At 40.9% G+C, this 19,821-nt stretch overlaps 1 protein-coding gene across 1 annotated transcript in view; it reads left to right on the top strand.

The window, feature by feature from the left end:
• tbc1d14 (TBC1 domain family, member 14) overlaps positions 1–19,480 on the top strand; it is a 34,035-nt gene extending 14,555 nt beyond the window's left edge. The window contains exons 5-15 of the mRNA XM_086165406.1: positions 8,356–8,480; positions 9,540–9,622; positions 9,775–9,892; positions 10,093–10,199; positions 12,818–12,892; positions 13,062–13,150; positions 13,400–13,471; positions 14,681–14,809; positions 16,381–16,490; positions 17,400–17,658; positions 18,105–19,480. Coding sequence (XP_086021532.1) covers positions 8,356–8,480; positions 9,540–9,622; positions 9,775–9,892; positions 10,093–10,199; positions 12,818–12,892; positions 13,062–13,150; positions 13,400–13,471; positions 14,681–14,809; positions 16,381–16,490; positions 17,400–17,658; positions 18,105–18,161 — 1,224 coding nt within the window. The 3' untranslated portion in view covers positions 18,162–19,480. The remainder of the gene's footprint in view (positions 1–8,355; positions 8,481–9,539; positions 9,623–9,774; positions 9,893–10,092; positions 10,200–12,817; positions 12,893–13,061; positions 13,151–13,399; positions 13,472–14,680; positions 14,810–16,380; positions 16,491–17,399; positions 17,659–18,104) is intronic.
• Positions 19,481–19,821: the final 341 nt, after the last annotated feature.

The following is a 19,821-nucleotide window of genomic DNA, read 5'->3' as shown; positions in this document are numbered from 1 at the left end:
ACAGCAAATAAACATATGGCTTTGACTTTATTTTGATGTTATGTAATGACTTTGGGAATAAATCATTGCTGGGAGGAGTCGTAATCTGTCATCAAAATTCATAAATACTCTATTTTCCACTGACTTTTATCCAGTGACATTTTTGAGAAGCCCTTATGCAAGAACGCCAATGGAAAGGTCAATGCCGCAGCTGGCACTAAAAGATTGCTTGCCTCAAATAATTCAATGTTTAGAGTGTGTGCAAGAATAATTTCAGTTTTGGCTTTAGAAATATGTACAATTTTCCTGGATTGATTGGCATAGCCATTGAGCTTCGTGGACAGTGTGCCCTAATGAATCCACCGCACACAACAATTGTTGTTATACTGGTAGCAAAAAAAGTAAAGTTAAAAAAGGTAAACTTAAGTCAAAGTAAAAATAAAGTGCAGTAATTTTAAAAAAAGAAAATGTAACTGGCTGCCTTTCGCTATAAGCAACAGTTACAAGACCATAGTATTAAGGATTACAATGAAAAAGTCTGTGTTCATTTGAAGTGTGCAGACTCTGGCTGACAGCAGAATTTTGTTCATGCACATTCTTTGACATACATTTTGTACATTTGCTCTAATTAACTTGAACACATACCTCTCTGTAATTGCCAGAAATCCAACCCCGTTGGTCCAAAGTGTTCATATTACACTCCCACGCGTACTTCACATACAGAGGAAATTTCACATATACTTGTAGCCTTATACTGAGCTGCAGGAACAGGTTAACAAAAGCTGAGCTTTCAAGCTTTTGTGCAGACACTGCTGGCCAAAGGCGGGGCAGGCAAGATGGTGTGATTTTGTGATAAAATTTGTATTTGCATTATACAGCTGTATAATAGCGGTTGTGTGCTGTATCGAAGCACAACTTTTTCATTGTTGAGAACAAAATCAACCTTTTATGTTCTAATTGACAGAGGCGTGCATGCTGTGAGACTAAAACATTGCAAGCCCGATCACGGTAGGGTGCTTTGAGCCGCAAAGAGCCATTAAACCGCTGAGCCTCTAAATCACATTTTGTCATGGTCCAGGGGTCTTGGTTACAAAAGGGAGGAGTAGGGATAATCAATTGAAAATATACAGGATATCCAGTATCTGTTTTATTGTATTCAAGGTCATTTAAACCCCTTTTTGACACAATGAAGGGAATTTTTGAAACACAACATTGAGCATAAGAATTGTTCTGACGCTAGTATTCACTGTAATAGAAATTATGTAAATTAAGGAAGCGGTTTAACTGTATGATGAGGAGAAGTTACACACAGATATGAACTTTTACTTGTCTGACTGGTCTGCAGCTACTGTCATTTGTTCAAGACGTGCGTTGGAACATAGTTTAGTAGGAACATTACATTACATTACATTTGGCAGACGCTTTTATCCAAAGCGACTTACAATAGAGGACATAAGCACTGCAAATAACACTTGCAAATAAAAGATGCAAATACACAAGAATATAGGTGTCCTTCATTTGGGCAGGTCAAGAAAGCAGAAAAGACTTGAGCAATTCCAGGAATACACTTCTAATACACTTCTGTGTGACCGCCTGTGTGACGAGGGTGCATCATGCTAAATTTAATAAATACCAACATAGTCAGGACAATGATCCAATTCCATTCAGCAAAATATTGTCAATAGCAAAAAGTGTTTTACGCCGTTGTAAACATTAGATTTCTGGCGTATGCTGTCCAACCCCCACTCCTATCAAATAGGCTGTACAGCGATTGCATTTTACCAATGAAACATCACAAGAGTTCTGGATACCCCATGTTTTTATATCAAACTTTCAAAATGGGGACGTATAAAATGTGCACTGCATGGAGAGTTTGATTCACACCTAACAAATTCCTTAAACGTCTAATGCTTGGAAAAAAATTTTGGTGTGGTAAAATCAATGTATTTTTTTAAAGTACCTCCTCTTTGTTTTATACATTACATTTTTAGGTAAAAAATGACAGTGTACGCTTTTTTGTGAATCTGACACAGATACACCCATAGAGAACTAGGATTAACAGGCTAGCAGTAAAATAAAGTCTCAGGATGTAAAAGCTCTCTGCACTGTCTGCAGCGGCTTGCTTCATCCCGATTGGATTAAGACCATAAGGCTCTCTGGCTGAGATGGGATTAATTGCTCTGGGGTTGATTGTAAGGTCTGCTAGGTTTCAGCAGAGCACCTATCTGTGCAGCAATGGTGACTAATAACACATGGCGGTGCTGATTTGCTGGAACACATACACACACACTTACTCTAGCCTAGCAGCAGCTATAGACCTGCAGAGAAGCTCATTGTAGCGTGACAGCTCTCAGAGAGAGAGAGAGAGAGAGAGAGAGAGAGAGAGAGAGAGAGAGAGAGAGGGAGATAGAGAGAGGGCAAGTAAGGGAAGAAAATAGAAGGGTATCATGCTCCTGCTTGTGTTCCAGTGTGGGGTGTGTCCCTCCGTCAGCAGCTTGACTGTCCCTCTCCCCTCCCTATTCACCTTCTCCACCGCTTCCTCTTCATCTTCTCGCTCCTGGGCATCCTGTTGCCAGGAGTGAGCCCTCAGGAGCAGCTATGACGTTTGGCTAGGGTTGTGGATCGGAACCCCCGCTGGAGGACTGGTTGTCTGTACAGAACTGCAGCTTTCATGGTGAGTTAGCTCCTGCTCTGTGGAAACGAGTGGGTGAGCGTGGTGACCCCATGTCTTTCTCCTTGTCTGGCAGAAGCAGAGGCTATTGGTAGTTAGAGTGTGAAAGAGAGGCAGCAGGGGGGGGAAGACAGCATCTCGGATTTCACATAATTACCCCATTTCAGCTAGTTAAGGGTGGATGCTTTGTGCCGACTATGATCGGGAGCGAAATCATTGTCACGTTGTCTCGAGAAGAATAACTTGATTGTGTTTTCAGGTTGTGTTGGTGGTCAAATGTCCACCTAGGAGATGACTCATCTTAGGGTAATTCGACCTATATAGCCCTCAGCGTAACATAACAAAAGGTGTAGAGCACTTTGAAATCCCTGTCTGTGAGCTGTATTTGGTTTTTTGAAGCGCATTGATGTATTTTCAAATGTTGTTGTAAGTGATGCCTTTACAGAGATGCATAATTGACTTAATATATGTCTTTCAAGCGTAGAAGAGCAGTACAATTTACAAAGAACAGAACCATTGTTCTTCTCTGTTCTTGTGACAACCAAGTTTGTTGTGTTTATTAGTTTATCAAAGATGTTTCAACCTAAGAATATCACATCTTAGTTTTAAAAGCTTATAAATGTATCTTCCTAATGCAAGTATTTACAAAAGTTCAATCAGTGTTAATTCATCCATACATCAGTCGTATTTTGATAAAATGCAATGTGATTTGTTTTAAATGAGGAAATAATAGAACGAAATATCAACCCCCCGTGGTTATCTGTTGGTATAACTCCCAGCAAATGAACAGACAAAAATTGCTAGAATGGTTATATTTTGACAAATAATAAAATCAATGAAAGTACTATGGCATCATGATATGTTTAAACTTAGTTGTATTCTTTTAGGCGTTGCAATCATTTTCATAATCACCCCATCCATAGAGGCTCTGTAAATGTCCAGTTGTAGAGTCTCCTCCGTTATTCCAAGATACACTTAGCTGCTAAAACGCCAAGATCAATTCCATTTGTTAAATTTGTACATGGTAACGCTTTATTGTAACCTCCAGTAGGAGGTTTACATGGGTCTGGATCAGAAAAAGGAGAGACCGTCATTTGACTGAAAAACTCAATAAACCAACAAAAAAAAAATGATATTGACTAAATCTACAATTTTATACATTCTTAATGGAACGAATAAACTGGCCCAGCAGCACAAAATCACTGCAGTTGTTTGAGCTATAATTGATAAAACAATTCATATTAATGTCCTTGTTGAAGATAGTCCTTCATGCTCTCCAGCCAAGTCCAGATCCTCTGCCATAAGAAGCTGTATCATTGTCAAAAATAAGTCCTCCTGAAGACTTTACCAAGGTTGAAGCCCCATTGTTACTCCTGGACAGGAAAGCTAGATTAAACTTTGACAGAGAACACCTGATATTAAAAAAGGGGAAAAAAAAACAGCCCATTATAAGTGATTACATGTGATGATGGAGGAAGTGCATTGACATAGGCCTGTATGCTGGTAAGAGGTAAAATGACAACGGTGCAGCTTTTCAAGTCGTCATAGTCAGAGCAGAGGCCTGATCTCAACATTGTGTTTTTGTGACATTGAAAAACAAACAGACTCTTCTCAAATCTCAAACAACCTTTTACATCACCAGCCTGACAATGTATCTTAATAGGAAGGTCAGTCATCGGCCTTTGAAAATCAAAGAGAGAGTCACAGACCCTTTCCTGCCACCGCTAAGTGATGAAAATGGGTTCTGGACTGCAGACAGTCCAGGATTTTACACAATTCATTTTTAACTTTTCAAAACCAAGGATTTTTGCTTGAATATGGCTCTTACTCCGAACCATGATGCAATATTTTGTGTTAAATACACAAAATTATTTTGCACATAAGTGAAAGCCTAGAACTTAAGTCATACTGTAATGCTTTTCATTTCTTTAGTCATGGCGGATTTCAGATTTTTTTTTTCCATTGATAGATTATTAAGTGAAAGCCTGGATGTAATCTTTTTGAGATTGTTGTTCTGTACAAGAGGATCAGGAATGAGTCCATCAGAGGGACAGTGCGTGTTCGATGTTTTGTAGAGAAGGCCAGAGAAGCCAGACTCAGAGTACTGGAGCTGGAACTTCCTGGCAGGAGGTCCAGAGGAAGACCAAAGTGAAGATTTTTGGATGTAATGAAAGAGGACATGAAGTTAGTTGATGTGATTGAGAATACAGAGAATAGAATTGGACGGGGGAGAATTATTCGAAGGGAGCAGCCAAAAGGAAAAAATGTATTTGTTTTTATTCCGCACTTAGATGCCCATTGAGCTATGACCTCTGCATTTTTCGTAGTTTTTATTTCACACTCTGTTGCACTTTCATCTTTTACCTTTGGGCTAGTGCAGGGGTGGGCAATCATTTTGGCTGGCGGGCCACATTTCTTATTTAATTTTTATGCACAGGCCAACTAAGTATCAAGTAAATTGAACAAAATGAAAATGGCAGTTTGAATGTTTTGGCATTTTATTTCAACTTTAAAATCATTCATGATTTCAAACATAATTCATGATTCATGCCGACATTATTTTGTATGTAATTATCCATACAAAACCAAAAAAAGGGAAAAAAATTAGTTTCTAAAATCAATATTGATTGAAAATACTTCTTAAAATACTTAATTAGTTTGGCGGGCCGGATAAAAAAGAGAATCGAGCCAGATGTGGCCCGTGGACCGTTAAATGCCCAGGTCTGGGCTAGTGAAATATCTATAGTTACCTTCTTATACCCTCAGGTAAATGGTAGCACTATTCCTGCAACAGTAGTATGCAACTGCACGACACTCTTTTGTACTACTGAGCAACTTGTCTGGGATGATGGTATGTATGTTGGGTGCATGACCAATGTGGCTGTACTTTTGCAATGGCCTATGAAGAGGTACAACTATTTAGTAATAATAACTACAAGTATAATGAGCATGTTGAAACTTTATTTGCTCCCTTTGCTAACTTCTGTTTGGAACCTGCTTTGCTTTTGATAGTTGCATCTTAAAAAGAAAAATATGTTGCATTACAATATCCGGTACTTAATATTTATGTTAAAGCTTTGAATCTGGTAGATGTTTAAGATGGGGCATCAGATGTTGATAGATTGATGCATGTTTACAAGGTCTACATGTTTGTTTGTTTTTTGGTTTGGTTGTTTTGTTTTTTTATTTATTTATTTAGAGTGTTGGATCATAATTCCCCTGCAAGGGGTCAATAAGTATATAACTAAACTGATGCATATTACCCACTGCAGTGGTGTCCTTAGAGAAACACTGAAGAAGTGCAAGTTTGACAGCATGTCCAACCAGGAGTAGGTTCATCCTTCATTCCTTTTTAATCCTTTTCCCATATAAACCAGTCTCAAGCCCATGTAGAAGATTTAGGAGAGCCTTGAACTGACCCAACCCCACTGTTGACAAAAACAAGCCTGTGTTGGAGTTACAAATGGAAAATTGTGAATGTATGGCCTCAGGCACACCTATGCAACTGGAAAGAAGATTTTGATTTATCTTTGGCCCTTCTTGTCCCAAAGTTTATTCCTAGACCAAACATGGGGCCTTGTCATTGAGGAAGCTTCAAAGTCTAAAGGAAACTTTAATTTTAATTTTTGATGTATGATTATGTTAAATGTCATTCAATTTGATCTTTTTTATGTTTCTATGATTTTAAATGGTCTGCAGCAATTTGTCGACTCTATGTATGTAAATATTAAATATGTATAAAAAGAATGAATATGTACAATAGAATAAATCAAATAAATTGCCCATCCAAAAATAATAACATCAGTCCAGCATTTGTACTCACTTAAATTGACTCTCTAAGAAAGACTTACTGAGCAGCAAAAACTCCAAGTCTGCAAACTTTTATTGGATGTCTGTGTAGGGTTTGTGTCTTATCTGAAAAGTGAAGTTCCTCAGCTTCCATTGAAAGTCCTCTTTAAAATTCACTTATGACACTTCTACTGAACTATCAAGAAATCATTTATAATATGGAATATTAAGCTTCTGGCTTTTTAGGGCTATGTATAAGCAGCAGGGACAGTATGAGAACATTTTCACGATGAGGGATGAAAGCAGCCCAAGTCATTTGTCCTGTCTTGTCCTCACACCGTGGAATTAAAACTGTTAAAATTGTTTTAGATATGCATGATATAATGTGGGATACATTTAACTGACTTAGACAGCATTCATAGGGGAACGTTTGGAAACATGTCGAGAAACATGAGAGAGGGCTGCCAGAGTAAGAGTCAATAAAAAATGTCTGCTTCGTTTCCCTCTGTGGATGCTAGCCTCACGACTGGTTCCTCTTCAACTAGTTGGTGGCTGCCAAAGAGATATACATTATTATTTTGTGCTTTTTGTAGATTTACTTCAAGTGAGGACCCTTTGTGTTAATATTATATCATATTATATAAGACGTTTTTTTTTTTCAACTTGGCTTCACAATCAAAGATACTTATCCCTCCAGGTACATATCTGAGTGCAGCTTAACACGATTCCGTCTGGTCCTCCTGTTAGAATGACCACCCTCCCCTGGGCTCCCTTCTTCACCTTCCCTTTACTGCAGCATCTGTCAATTCCTAGGGTTCAAAGCCCTGACTAACTTTTTTCTTTTTTTTTTTTTTCTTTTTTTTCATTTATTGATCCGCAGGTGTTCAGACAGACATAAACGTGGCACTGCAGCACTTTTCTACTCTTCCGCATATGACATTGGATCAAGAAGAAAAATCAATGACTTGCCTTTTTTCTCAAGGCAGAGCTTCATTGCATTCTAATGAATTAATGCATATAATTATTATTAATACGATTTACTTAATTAACTATTTATTTTTCAGTTCTTTTAGTTTTTTTGGTAACTTCTTCCTCACTCATGGTTCATGGTAATAGAGAGACAGGGTGTGAAGGATTGGGAATTTCCTCGCATTTCTTGACACATGAAGCACAGATTTCCATTTCCTAATATCACATATCATAAATTGATAGGATAAATAGCGTTTCCTCATTTTGTTGCTTTACCATAAAAACCTCAATATAGTACAATGACCTGACTTTTTGTGTTGCTTGTCAGCCACCTCCTTCTGCACTAGGTAAGGATTTAGTTGTTGCACATGTATGTTAAATTAATTGTCAGTTTTCCAATGCTAATGTTTTATTTCATTAGAGTGAAACGGCAGAGACGCTAAAATCTTCCTACCCCCTCTCGATCTGCGTTAATGTCAGAGGCTCAATTGACAGCTTGCAGTGTCTGGCCTGCATTATTAAGCAGGAGTGCAAACTGCAGGCTATTCCGTGTGTGATCATATTGCATTTGCCCTATATACAGTCGCAATCTAACTAAGCAGAAAGTCAGTCAAGCAGAAGCCGCTTGGTTTGAAAAGTGCCTGGCTTCATACAGCTTTACAAAGAGTTCTCATCGTACACTCATGCACACAGCTTTTAAGTCAGCTGACTGTTTGCTTTGTGTTACCCCTCACTGGCCTCGGCTGCAAAAGGCTCATTGTCACATGGCCTCCTCTTCTATAAGTCTCTATCGTATTTCCAACCACACACCTATTTTACATCCGTCCAACAACGCTCACACAGCACAAGTGAACTCACAAAGTTGCTACGACTTGAATCTCACCCAAATAAAGCTGATTTCACCGACCAGAGTCCAAAAGTCCTGAATTGTGCATGTGTGTTGTCAGGAATATGAAACTAAGAGTGGCAGAGCTGGACCTGGCATCCCGACGTCTCCCAGGCAGAGTGTGAGGAAAAACCTGGACTTTGAGCCTCTCTCCACCACTGCACTTATACTGGAAGACAGACCTGCGTAAGTAAACAAACCATTCTCCAGTCTGGATCCATATCACTATAAGGACTTTGCCTGTCCAGCCTCTCCTCATGGCCGCTTGATCTTTCTCTCTGCCAGGCTGGTGGACTCCATTCAGTATTGTTTCACTTCTTAATGTGTCTTCATTGTCACCAATAGGAAAAAACCAAGTGTTGATGACTCTCGAGTCTGCCTCCTCTGCATGTATCTAGCAATTTACATAACGAAACATATGCTGGATTCAGTAGGTGTTGCTCTCTGCAGGGCGTCTGATGAATGACCAAATTCAGCCAGATTTCATTCATGAACACAAGGCAGTGTGATGCTAATACTGGTGTTTTTGTTGTCATTCGGACCTCCTTTCTGCACACAACACAAGCTCTTGCCAGTAAAAGATAAAACAGCACACTTGTCACCAACGTGTGATAAATAGAACACAGCCAGCACAGCTTTTTTTCTTCCAAACATCATTTTTTCCTTGAAGTGCTGTTAACGAAAGAAAATGGGAGGGGAAAAACTGCATACCACGTTTCCCATAATCATAAAAATAGGCGCAGCTCCACACGACGGCCCCATCAGCCTAAATGATTAGAAGTGAACAACATATATTTAGAGTTTTTCTTGAGCAGTATGTTCTATGAAGCCAATATTCTGATAATGTATTGACAAGATACGCCATTCTAGATACAGCTTTTTAAGATGTTAAATTCTTGGTTATCTATTAATTGATATTTATTCATTGCACTCAGGATCCAGCTGTTGTTGGGCAAGGGGCGGGTTCACCCTTGACCGGGTGTTTGTCAATTTAGAGGCTTCAATTAACCTAATGCATGTTTTTGGTCTGTGAGAGGAAACCCAAGTAGATGAGGGGAGAACATGCAACCTCCACACAGAAAGGCCCCAGTCGGAATTGAGCAAATAACTCACTGAGGCTACAGCTATAACCACTTTGCCACCCTTATTAATTAACAGTGTTCATGTAGGAGTGAAAACCATTCCATCAGTATGAAAGAACACATAGCTAGTTACACATATCCTCACGGCCTGTATGTGTTGCAGTAACCTGCCTGCCAAACCTGCTGAAGAGGCCGAGAAACACCGACAGCAGTATGAGGAAATGGTGGCACAGGCCAAGAAGAGAGGTAAGGGAATATCTTGACACTGAGTCTTCACCTGTACAAGGCTTTTCTACTTAGATGAACCTTCCTCTATTTGGTTGCTATGGGTCACTGATCCATTGTTTTTCATCTTGGGTTGTATTACTTGTCGTCACGTCTCGTCTCGATTGTCGCAGAGATGAAAGAGGCCCAGAAGAGGAAAAAACAGCTGGAGGATCGATGTAAGCTTGAGGAGAGCATAGGCTCAGCTGCTCAGACCTGGAATCAGGAGATCCTACCCAACTGGAGTACAATGTTGGTAGTTTTTTATACGTGATCAATACTGTGTTACGCTTGACCACTGAGCAAAAGAAGATCCCTTCATTTCAAATTATTCTTGAAGTTGGGGGCTGCTCTTTCATTTGCAGAGCTGTATATACATTTTAAAATGCAAAATTTTGTGCAGCAAAGGTGTGTTCATTTTGTAACTGTAGTCCACGTTCCCGAATGTTTAGGTCTACATCTCGGCGCGTGAGAGACCTCTGGTGGCAGGGCCTTCCCCCCAGTGTCAGAGGCAAAGTGTGGAGCCTGGCCGTTGGCAACGAATTAAACATCACGCATGGTATGTGCCCGTATGGTTGTGAAACGGAAGGCTCACAGTACCTGACTTCAATGCTGACAGTCTTGATTTAACATTTAATCGCTGCATGAACACTCTAGTACAGCTGTGTTAACTCAAATACACAGTGGGACAGTATTTTAAAAATGGGATAAGTCCAGGGCCGGACCTGTACCAGCCGTACCAAATTCGACAAGATTTTTCAAGGTAGATAGGGGTATAGGCAAGTACGACAACATGTCGTGGTTGTGTCTAGCTAGCACCTTGCATGGCAGCTCTGCCGCCATTGGTGTGTAAACTAATGTAAACCAAGGTAAAGTGCTTTGAAACCACACGATGATGAAGGTGAAAGCGGCACATAAGTGGAGACCGTTTCACAACTGCTGGGAGACTAACTCCCAGCTGCGCAGAGACACGCGTGAACACACTCACAGATTCGCTCAGGCTCTGTAACCAAGCTAGTGGCAGAGGTAGATACCTGAAAGAGAGAACTGTCATTACAATCAAGCAGTGGTTCTGTATGTGCTCAAGTGTCAGTCCTTCAGGGTTACTTGCAGATAAAAACATTGTAGCTGAGTGCCCACACTGTGTTATTCAAATTCAAGTGTAGCCATCACACAATGTGCGCACGCACACACGCACACACACAAACATTTTTTGTACTTTGTATATATTCAGACATATTCACAGCTTGTTTTCTGAGAAGTTACTGAGGTTCAATCATCAAGTTTTTGTTTAGAAAAATATCCTTAAACCTTTGGCAGAAAATCTGACATCTCTTTATGGTGGGCGCAAATTGCTAAAAGCAACAGAGTTTGTGATTTTAGTCAGGATTCTGGAAGTTTTTTGTGGCACTTTCGACAAGCCATTGGGTTTTGGCATCTCTAACAGAAGATTGGAATGTGATTATTCTCTCAGCAAATTTCATATGAAACATAACATTTCTTGTAAACAGAGTTTTTGGATTCCTTTTTTATTTTTGCATGGTCACAAGTAGAAACACAGAAAAATTAAGAGTATTTTGATTTTGAGGTCTGAATAGTAAAACATGTAAAAGTGGTCATTTAGCATTGACTTCACCTTCCCAGCTTATTGGTGTCTTAAATCACAGGCAGCGGACCGTGGCTCCGGGGTGGAACCAAGCAGAGTCCAGCGCCAGCTGCAGCTTTCGGCTTTTGAATTCGAAGAATAATATAGTTTGTCTGTCGGGCACACAGACAAATTCCTAAAAACGTGTTCCATCAAACAAAAGCAGCTGAAAAGGCAATTTGAAACAAGTTCCCAGCCTTTTATTTTGGCCATTGCGATGTTTTTACTTGTGTCCTCTTTTGCTCCTTCCGAAATATTGTGACGGGTTGGCTTTGATGGTTTTGTTGCATTAATCTTCATCATGTATCTCTCTTCTTATGATTATTGTTGTTATCATTTTTCACAACACAAATGTCAGCTCAGGCTATGCCTCAAACACATTTACCTGCTGTCTTTATTTTATCTGTAAACCTGAAGCAGGTTGTTTTAATGGAGCCAATCATTTGCAGAACTGATGTGCTTGCTTGATTTAAACTGCGTGTTATAAGCTGTCGCCGGAGGATGTGATGCAAGAACTCTGTAATGTTACACAGTTTTCAGAAGTTATTGTAAATTTTTACTAATATTCACAACCACAGCAGCAGAATCAAACTTGGACCCCTGTTTTGTTTTGGTTGTGGTCGGAGCAAGCCTAATGAGATCTGCTTCTCCCATTCTCAACGCAGCCACAGTGCTGCATTGCAGTCCAACATTCAGCTCAAAGCCCGTGCTAATCCTGCCACTACTCTCCATCTCTTTTGGGTGCCTGCTTAGAAAGAGCCTCATAATACCAGCCGAACAGAACAATCACTAACAGCTCAGCTCAGCGGGAGACCAAACAGTTTCTATCAGCATGACTTTTATGCTGGACATGGCTGTGTGTGCTGCCTTTAGAGGCTTCATGAAAAGTCCATGACAGACACAAACTGTGAGATTGACTAAAAAAAGAAAATGACACTGAGGTCATAGTCTCTGCTTCTGTGTGCTGACATTAGCTGTAAATGAAAAATGAAACATAAATGACAGTTGGTAAAAAATGTTTCTTATTCAGACCATCGCAACCTCTTCTCAAGGAAAGGCTGTATTGTCTTAGCAGTCATTGCGTTGTGCTGTCTGCACTTCCATGTCCCTTATCTCCTGCTCAGTTGGTTAATGTTCTTATTTTAAATCATTTGAAATCCATGATTACAGTTACTTGCCAAGAATCATCAACATCCCCAGTTTGTTCCAAGTGCCTTCAGGCTCTGAACATCTTCTGTCAGATGAACTTTTCTCCAAATCGTTCATCTGCAGGATGGGGCCAGCAGTGCTGAGCCCCGTATAAGAACTGAGGAGCATCGGCCTGTAAATCTACTATCTTGTCACTAGAGAACGGCCACATGTCAGAGAGCAGGCTACGATATTCAGTGTACTGCAATGCATACAGATTTGTTTTTATTTCCAATCATTAGCTTTAGTAAGTTGTTTTTTGCTGAGTCATCGTGTTCTGCACTCAGTTTGCCACCCCTTCTCCTCTCATAAATAATTGTGGGTAATGTTTCTTCTCCCCACAGAGCTTTATAACATTTGTTTGGCGCGAGCTAAAGAGAAATGGAAGACAACACCAGCAACCGTTCCAGAGGCTGAAGGTAGAGAAAAGAAGAAGCATTTCTGCCTGCCGTCCTTGCAAACCCTGTGTCTGAGTGGGAGTGTGTAAAACTTGTTAACCTGATTTAAGCGGTCAGCGGACCAGAAGAGTGCCGTGTGGTCGGATACTTGAATGATTTGGCTGAGACATGTTGTGCCATGTTCTTCTAGATGCTGGTCTCTTGAACCGTGAGTCTAGTTTGGAGCTGATCAAGCTTGACATTTCCAGAACCTTCCCTCAACTGTGTATCTTCCAGAAGGTCAGTGAGAGAAGGCCATGTCCTACCGATCCAAACCATCCCAAACACCTAAATCGCCCCTATAGGCAATGGATTTTCAATCTAGAGAGCAAAAGTAGATTATCTATATTTTATATGCATATTCCTACACACACTAGTCTCTCTTGATAAGTATTAAAAAAATTGTAATACATGCCATTTCTGAAACAGGTTTTCTCAATGGTATTTTTCTGTCCTGTTTGTCCTATGCGTCACCATTTGTTTCTTCAGGGCGGGCCCTACCATGATGTGCTGCATAGCATCCTGGGAGCATACACTTGTTACAGGCCAGACGTCGGATATGTAAGTCACCTGCACAAAATAAGACAATAAACAACAGGCCGAAGGCTTGAACTATGCTGTCGGTCAACTTGTGTGTTCTACATCTAAAAGAGGGAGACATTTTAAACAGTATGTTGTGCGCCAGTAAACCAATATCGGAACTGTTTGTAAGGTAAAACTGCTCGTGTTCTGTTGAACACCTGTTCGCACAGGATGGTGTGAGGTTGTCATTTTAGTGCACCAGCCTAACACTTTGCTCGACTGCATTATTTGAAAAATTAAAGACAGACTTGGACTGGGTCTGACCTCCTGTCGTATTATCAACACACTCAAGAGTTTAACTTAATTTTTAGCTTACTAATTTGACAAAAACACACAATTGTCAAACTTAAGAATTGAACATTGCAAAATATCTCATAGCTGTAGCTGGTAAAGATCATGTTGTCTGATTTGTTTTTGAATCAGCCTCAGTCTACTGTACATTTTAATCTCAACTCAGTGAGGTAAAATAATGCCTGACTCAACACCTAACTTCTACTAAACTACCAAAGACATACACTAATATCATAACAAAGTTCTGAATTTGTACGTGGAAAAAATGAATTTCAAAACGGGAAATTTAACATAAGTCAGCCAGTGTATTGGATGTATGAGGCAAATTGTGAAATAGGTGAAGTGAACTAAGGACCAACCATGAGCAATCTCATCAGTAAATCGAGATATGATCACATAAAAGGCTGATGCAATTAATTGCCTCTAATGTTTCAGCATAAACATGAACTTGTGCTTTAACTTGCAGTGCAATATTGTGCTTGTAAGGCTGCGGTTTGGCCCACAGTGCCTTTCACACTTTGGAGATGACTGTGACTTCTGTCTCTGACCCCATCCAACCATGAGCACACCAACGCTTTGTCACTCTTTTGTTGATTTTTTTTTTCCCCTCACCTTTCTGGGCACATGTCAAAGTTCCATTTGACTAGCCACCAAAAGAATCCTCATCAAATTCTGAAGTATTTCCATGGTTCATTATGTCATGACTTTTTTTCCTCTGAACACATTCAACCAACATCACTTAATATCTTTTATGTTTTAATATATATAATATATCTTAGTATCTTTTATGTATTCTTGTGTGTGTGTGTGTGTGTGTGTGTGTGTGTGTGTGTGTGTGTGTGTGTGTGTGTGTGTGTGTGTGTGTGTGTGTGTGTGTGTGCGCGCGCACACTTTCAGGTTCAGGGAATGTCATTCATCGCTGCTGTGCTGATCCTTAACCTGGACACAGCTGATGCTTTTATAGCATTCGCCAACCTGCTCAATAAGCCCTGTCAGATGGCCTTCTTCAGAGTGGACCACAGCCTTGTAAGTATTCTATTGCCTTCAGATAACTTGCCACTTCACATGTTTTCAATGTGCTGTATTTCTATTTTCAATTTTAGTGCAGGCATTCATTTTTGATGCCCTTCCATTCTTTGACGTTTTTTTGAGTAAATCAGTGTAAAGGCAAGACAAATTTTATGTATATACCACCAGTTCACATTGGCATTGTCTCATAACCCTTGAGGTCTGGACCACACTATGTAAAATGATTAACAGAAACGTAACACCTGCATATGAGTAAGCACTTGGCGACAGTGGTGAAGAAAAACCGGCTTGGCTAGAAATTACTTCAATACAGGCAGCCTTCTGCCGCAACCAGTTAGGGTCAAAGAGAGAGAGAGAGGAGGACAGAGGGATAGAAAGCAAGTGTGATAGAGATATACAAGAGTACATAGGGGGTTTGTGTGTGTGTGTGTGTGTGTGTGTGTGTGTGTGTGTGTGTTTGTGTGTGTGTGTGGGAACTAAGCAAGATGGCTACAGATAGAGGACAAACTTGAACAGTGGGTTGTTGAACAGAGAGCAGCATGTAGAAGCGTCTCTACAGTCACTATTCGAATGAGGGCAACAGCACTAGCTAGCGCCATGAACATCAATGAATTTAGAGGCGGTCCTTCCTTGTGCTTTCTTTTTATGAAAACATTTGAACATTGTTTTCAACGAAGGCGGCGCAAATACCAGTTAGAGCTACTGGTACATACAGTACCGTATAGTGAATGCACTAACTTGTTTCAGAGTGAACGCAGTTGTTAGAACCTTGTTTGTATTCTATCAATAATGTTTGACTGACTTATCTGCCCGTTTTGTTGACATTCCCTTTCTCAGCTTCATCTAGTCGATGCATAATGCAGCCCCAGCCACTACTGTAGCCTCTATTCTATGCGCCTGATAATGCGGAAAATACGGCACTCAGGAGAAGGTGTGATGGTAAAATCCTGCATTGATAGAGGGACAGACAGAATGGGAAGACTGGGAGGAATGAGAGAGGTACATCCTGAAATATCCTTTGGCTGAGTTTAAATAAAGATAGGACGTCTGCCCCCTGGATGGGAGATGGTTCCACAGAAGAGGAGCTGGGGAAACTGAATGCTGCGGCTCCTGTACTGCTTTTAGCCCCTGCAGAAGGAGCCCTCTGTCCTGGAGAAGTGTTGTCAGGCCATTCTTCTGTGGATTATGGTTAGAGAGAATCTTTGGAGAATATATCCAGTGAAATTGGAAAGTTTTTTTTCATTTGATAAGGCATTTATTGGATTAAAAAATGCATCTGTTATATCAGCTCAATGCCATGAAATTACACTTTGTTAAAAGAAAATATCTTTAATGCTCCTAACAACCACTACCTTTAGCAAATCTTCATGTCCTTTTTGTAGGGAGAGCAATCATTTCTGTTCTTCTAAATGAAGATTACTAAATAAGTATATACTTGACAGCCTGACAAGTGAAATGTTCGTCAGCCTCTGTTTTGGATTTGACTTGTCTATTTCTAAAGACTCATTTTATAATTTGTGTGTGTGTGTGTGTGTGTGTGTGTTCGTTCGTTCTTCTCCTTCCTGTAGATGCTGACTTACTTTGCAGCATTTGAAGTGTTCTTTGAGGAAAATCTGCCAAAGCTTTTTGCACATTTCAAGAAAAACAGCTTGAGTCCGGATATTTATTTGATTGATTGGTGAGTGTAAAGCCTGTTAATTCCTAATAAAATACTTGAAATATTGTCTTCTACATTAACCAAAACTTTAGTGCCTTATCCTCTTTTGATTACACAAGTCAAGATCTGAACAAACTGAGAGAGCCTTTCACCATGAGGTCATTTCACACCTGGTTTTGACTTGCCATGCAAAACCGTGTAGTTTGCTCTAAGTTTTCCATCCATTCTCTCATCTGAACCCACTCGGTGTTGCGTGCCTTTCTGTAGTGTATATCAGATGTACAATTCCACCCGACTGTCTGATATACAGAGTCCAGATGCATCGAGGATGCAAACTGATACACCTACAGGACAAGAGGCCCTGGAATTTGCCATTCTAAGGCCTTATGATTACACAGCTTGCAAAAGAAGACGCTGCACACACCTGCTCTGAGGGGAGACTTTGAGAACTGCATGGAAACTTCAGAATATTAAAGAGGGTCCTTTTTTAGCGCTAGAATCATGGGAATATCTCAAAACAATAATGTATTCAGTTTTATTAGTTAAATTGTTTTCTATGAAAATATCCCCTTATCAAACAAATCTTCATACTGGGTGGAATTTATAATCAAATGGCCCACAGATGTCTTCAGCTAAATGTTGACAAAAGAATTTAAACTAATCATGTATCAGATAATTCATGGAAATTATTGTCATACTTTTAAGCTTACAAACGCATTGTCAACATTCTGTGATAAATGACTCAGAAATCAAAGTTAGATTCCAGCAGATGCATAGTCTTGGCCAAAAGTTTTGAGAATGACAAAACCATAGAAACATCTGGCAACACCTAAAAACCCTGAAGGAACAGACTTTGTGAAAGTGTAATTCTCAAAACTTTTGGCCATGACTGTACAGTCACTCAGCTCATTCTTCCTGTCCTGCCTCCAGGATTTTTACCCTGTACAGCAAGTCTCTCCCCTTGGATCTGGCATGTCGGGTGTGGGACGTATTCTGCAGAGATGGCGAGGAGTTCCTGTTTCGCACGGCACTGGGCCTGCTGCGCCTCTTCCAGGACGTCCTGACCGGCATGGACTTCATCCACATGGCTCAGTTTCTGACCCGCTTGCCTGATCTCATTCCTGCCGAACAGCTTTTCCAGCACATCGCAGCGGTCCACATGGCCAGCCGAAACAGGAAGTGGGCACAGGTAGGATGACTGATGGCATCAGATGTTTTAACACAGGGGTGGCCAAACTAGGGCCTGCGGCCCACATCCGACCCGTTGGTCTTTTTAATCCGGCCCTCCAAAGATTGGTACAGAATTCATACTTGTTGTGAATTATTGAATGATTGGATCAATGGATGTGGGAGCTCAAACAGGAGATTATTCAATTTTTGGAGCTACTGGAGAACACTTGAGAATTATCCTGAGCTGAATGACACAGATTAGCTTTGTGATTTAGCCTTTACTGTGGACACACTGACACACATGAATGAGCTGGACGTGAAGCTACAAGGGAAAAACTGGTTTGTGCATGTCAAATTTTAAGTCAGTGCGACCCCTGAGCAAAAAAGTTTGCTCACCCCTGTTTTAGTACCTTTATTGCTTTTGTTTAACCAAGAACAGCCTTGACCTGTCCTCCCACTCCCCAGGTCCTACAGGCGCTACAGAAAGATCAGGAACGAGGGAGTCCGGTGCTGAAGCGCTGAGCTGACGCCAGAGGGAAGCCATCCCACAAAACATTGACCAGAGCTCCTCCAGCGTCAACCCACTCCCACTCTGCCCTTTGGTGGGATGACGGCCAGACTCTCAGCAGGCCGGGTCTGAGAGAAGTCTGGTTTTCGGGTCAGATTGAGACACCGCGATGAACCTTCTTCTTAAAGGGCCGCTCCTCCACTGGGTCCCAGCTCTTCCCAGGGGCTGGGAGTGGAGAAGAACCGAGGCCTTAACGAACCCCTGCCACTCCCCTCCTTAGACCAGAGTGGCAGTTTCCAAGCTTGGAAACTGTAGCCGTAAACTTTTACTGAAGCTGAAGAATGTATTCCACACTCCCAGATATATATATATATATATATACATGCACCTAAGTGGGACCATGGACACCCTCGCTGCTTCTTCTCACCCAATTGTTTCGTCCTCGCCAGATTTCTGGTCCCGACATGGCATTTCTACTGCCGAGTCTTTGCACAATTCTCTGGCTGCTCAATCGAAAAGTGTTCGGGAAATGCCAACTGAGTCAAACCGATGCACAGCAAAGGTAAAGCCACGGCCATTCCGTCAACAACGTAGTCCGAATCCACACCCTGGTTTTTCTCCTCATCATTCCTTCACGTCCCCTCGATTTTTGTCCACTGCTCCCCAGGTTGATTCACATCTACAGCTTCTGCTTTATGCACTATTTTTTTTCCTCAAACCAGACTTGGAAGGGAAAAGAAAACTCAAGAAGGATAATTTTTTTTCCCCAGCACTTGCACATCTGGCGTCTGTGTGAAGCGACCTTGTTACATGTAATGACACGCTTTAACTCTCCGAAGAGCTCCCGTGCTGCCTGTAAAATGACTTTTACAGTCTATTTATATAAATAAACTGGTAGTAAACAATGAGCAGTATGTTGGTGTCCTGCTGATTGACACAACATACAAAATATGAAGTTTTGCTGCTCTTAACTGTTTGAGGTGCATTCACGCCTGTTTTAATGTCCTCGTGTGCGTCCAATGTCTTTCTATCATATTTATTAAAAGCGACGTGTTCCCTAAGACTTTGTGTTGAACGTCTCCAACAGCTGTTTGATATCCTCCACCTCCAATATCTCCGCCGCCGTTGTCACTTGTTCAGCCAATCCGCCCCCGTGGCGCCTCCAATCAATCTAGTCATTCAGGGAAACGGTCAAACGGTGTTGAGTTTCTTTTTTGTCCTGGAGCGCCGGAAATGATTGGCTGAAGTCCATCTGCATAAAAACCTGGCAGCTGATTCATGTTGTTTTTGTTGGTGTGCGTTCACAATTAAAAGGAATACACGTTTCGAGACAAACACGTTGTTAGTGTCATGTGTTCAGTTTGCGTGAAATTGTCACCAGGTGACCAATCTGTCAGTTCCAACATATTTGTATGATGACTCTTTTTTCACGTAGAGCATGTTTGGATCACACCCTTTAACGCAATTCACAGTGGCAAGGAAACACTACACTTCTACCAGGCAGAAACCTTGGGCAGATCCAGCTCTATGAAGGCGGCCATCTGCCTCAACCAGTTGGTGTAAAAAGAGAGAGCGTGGGAGTGAGGGACAAGACCTAAATGATCTATTAAAAGTAATAGCAGTAGTGCTGTCAGATACATGGCAATAGCTGACATGATATAACAGCTTTACTAT

Source organism: Fistularia commersonii, chromosome 19 (genome assembly GCF_037954325.1).
Source record: "Fistularia commersonii isolate RoL2024-O1a breed Wild chromosome 19, RoL_Fcom_v1.0, whole genome shotgun sequence".
NCBI lineage: Eukaryota > Metazoa > Chordata > Actinopteri > Syngnathiformes > Fistulariidae > Fistularia > Fistularia commersonii.
This window is presented reverse-complemented; position numbering and strand designations above follow the sequence as displayed.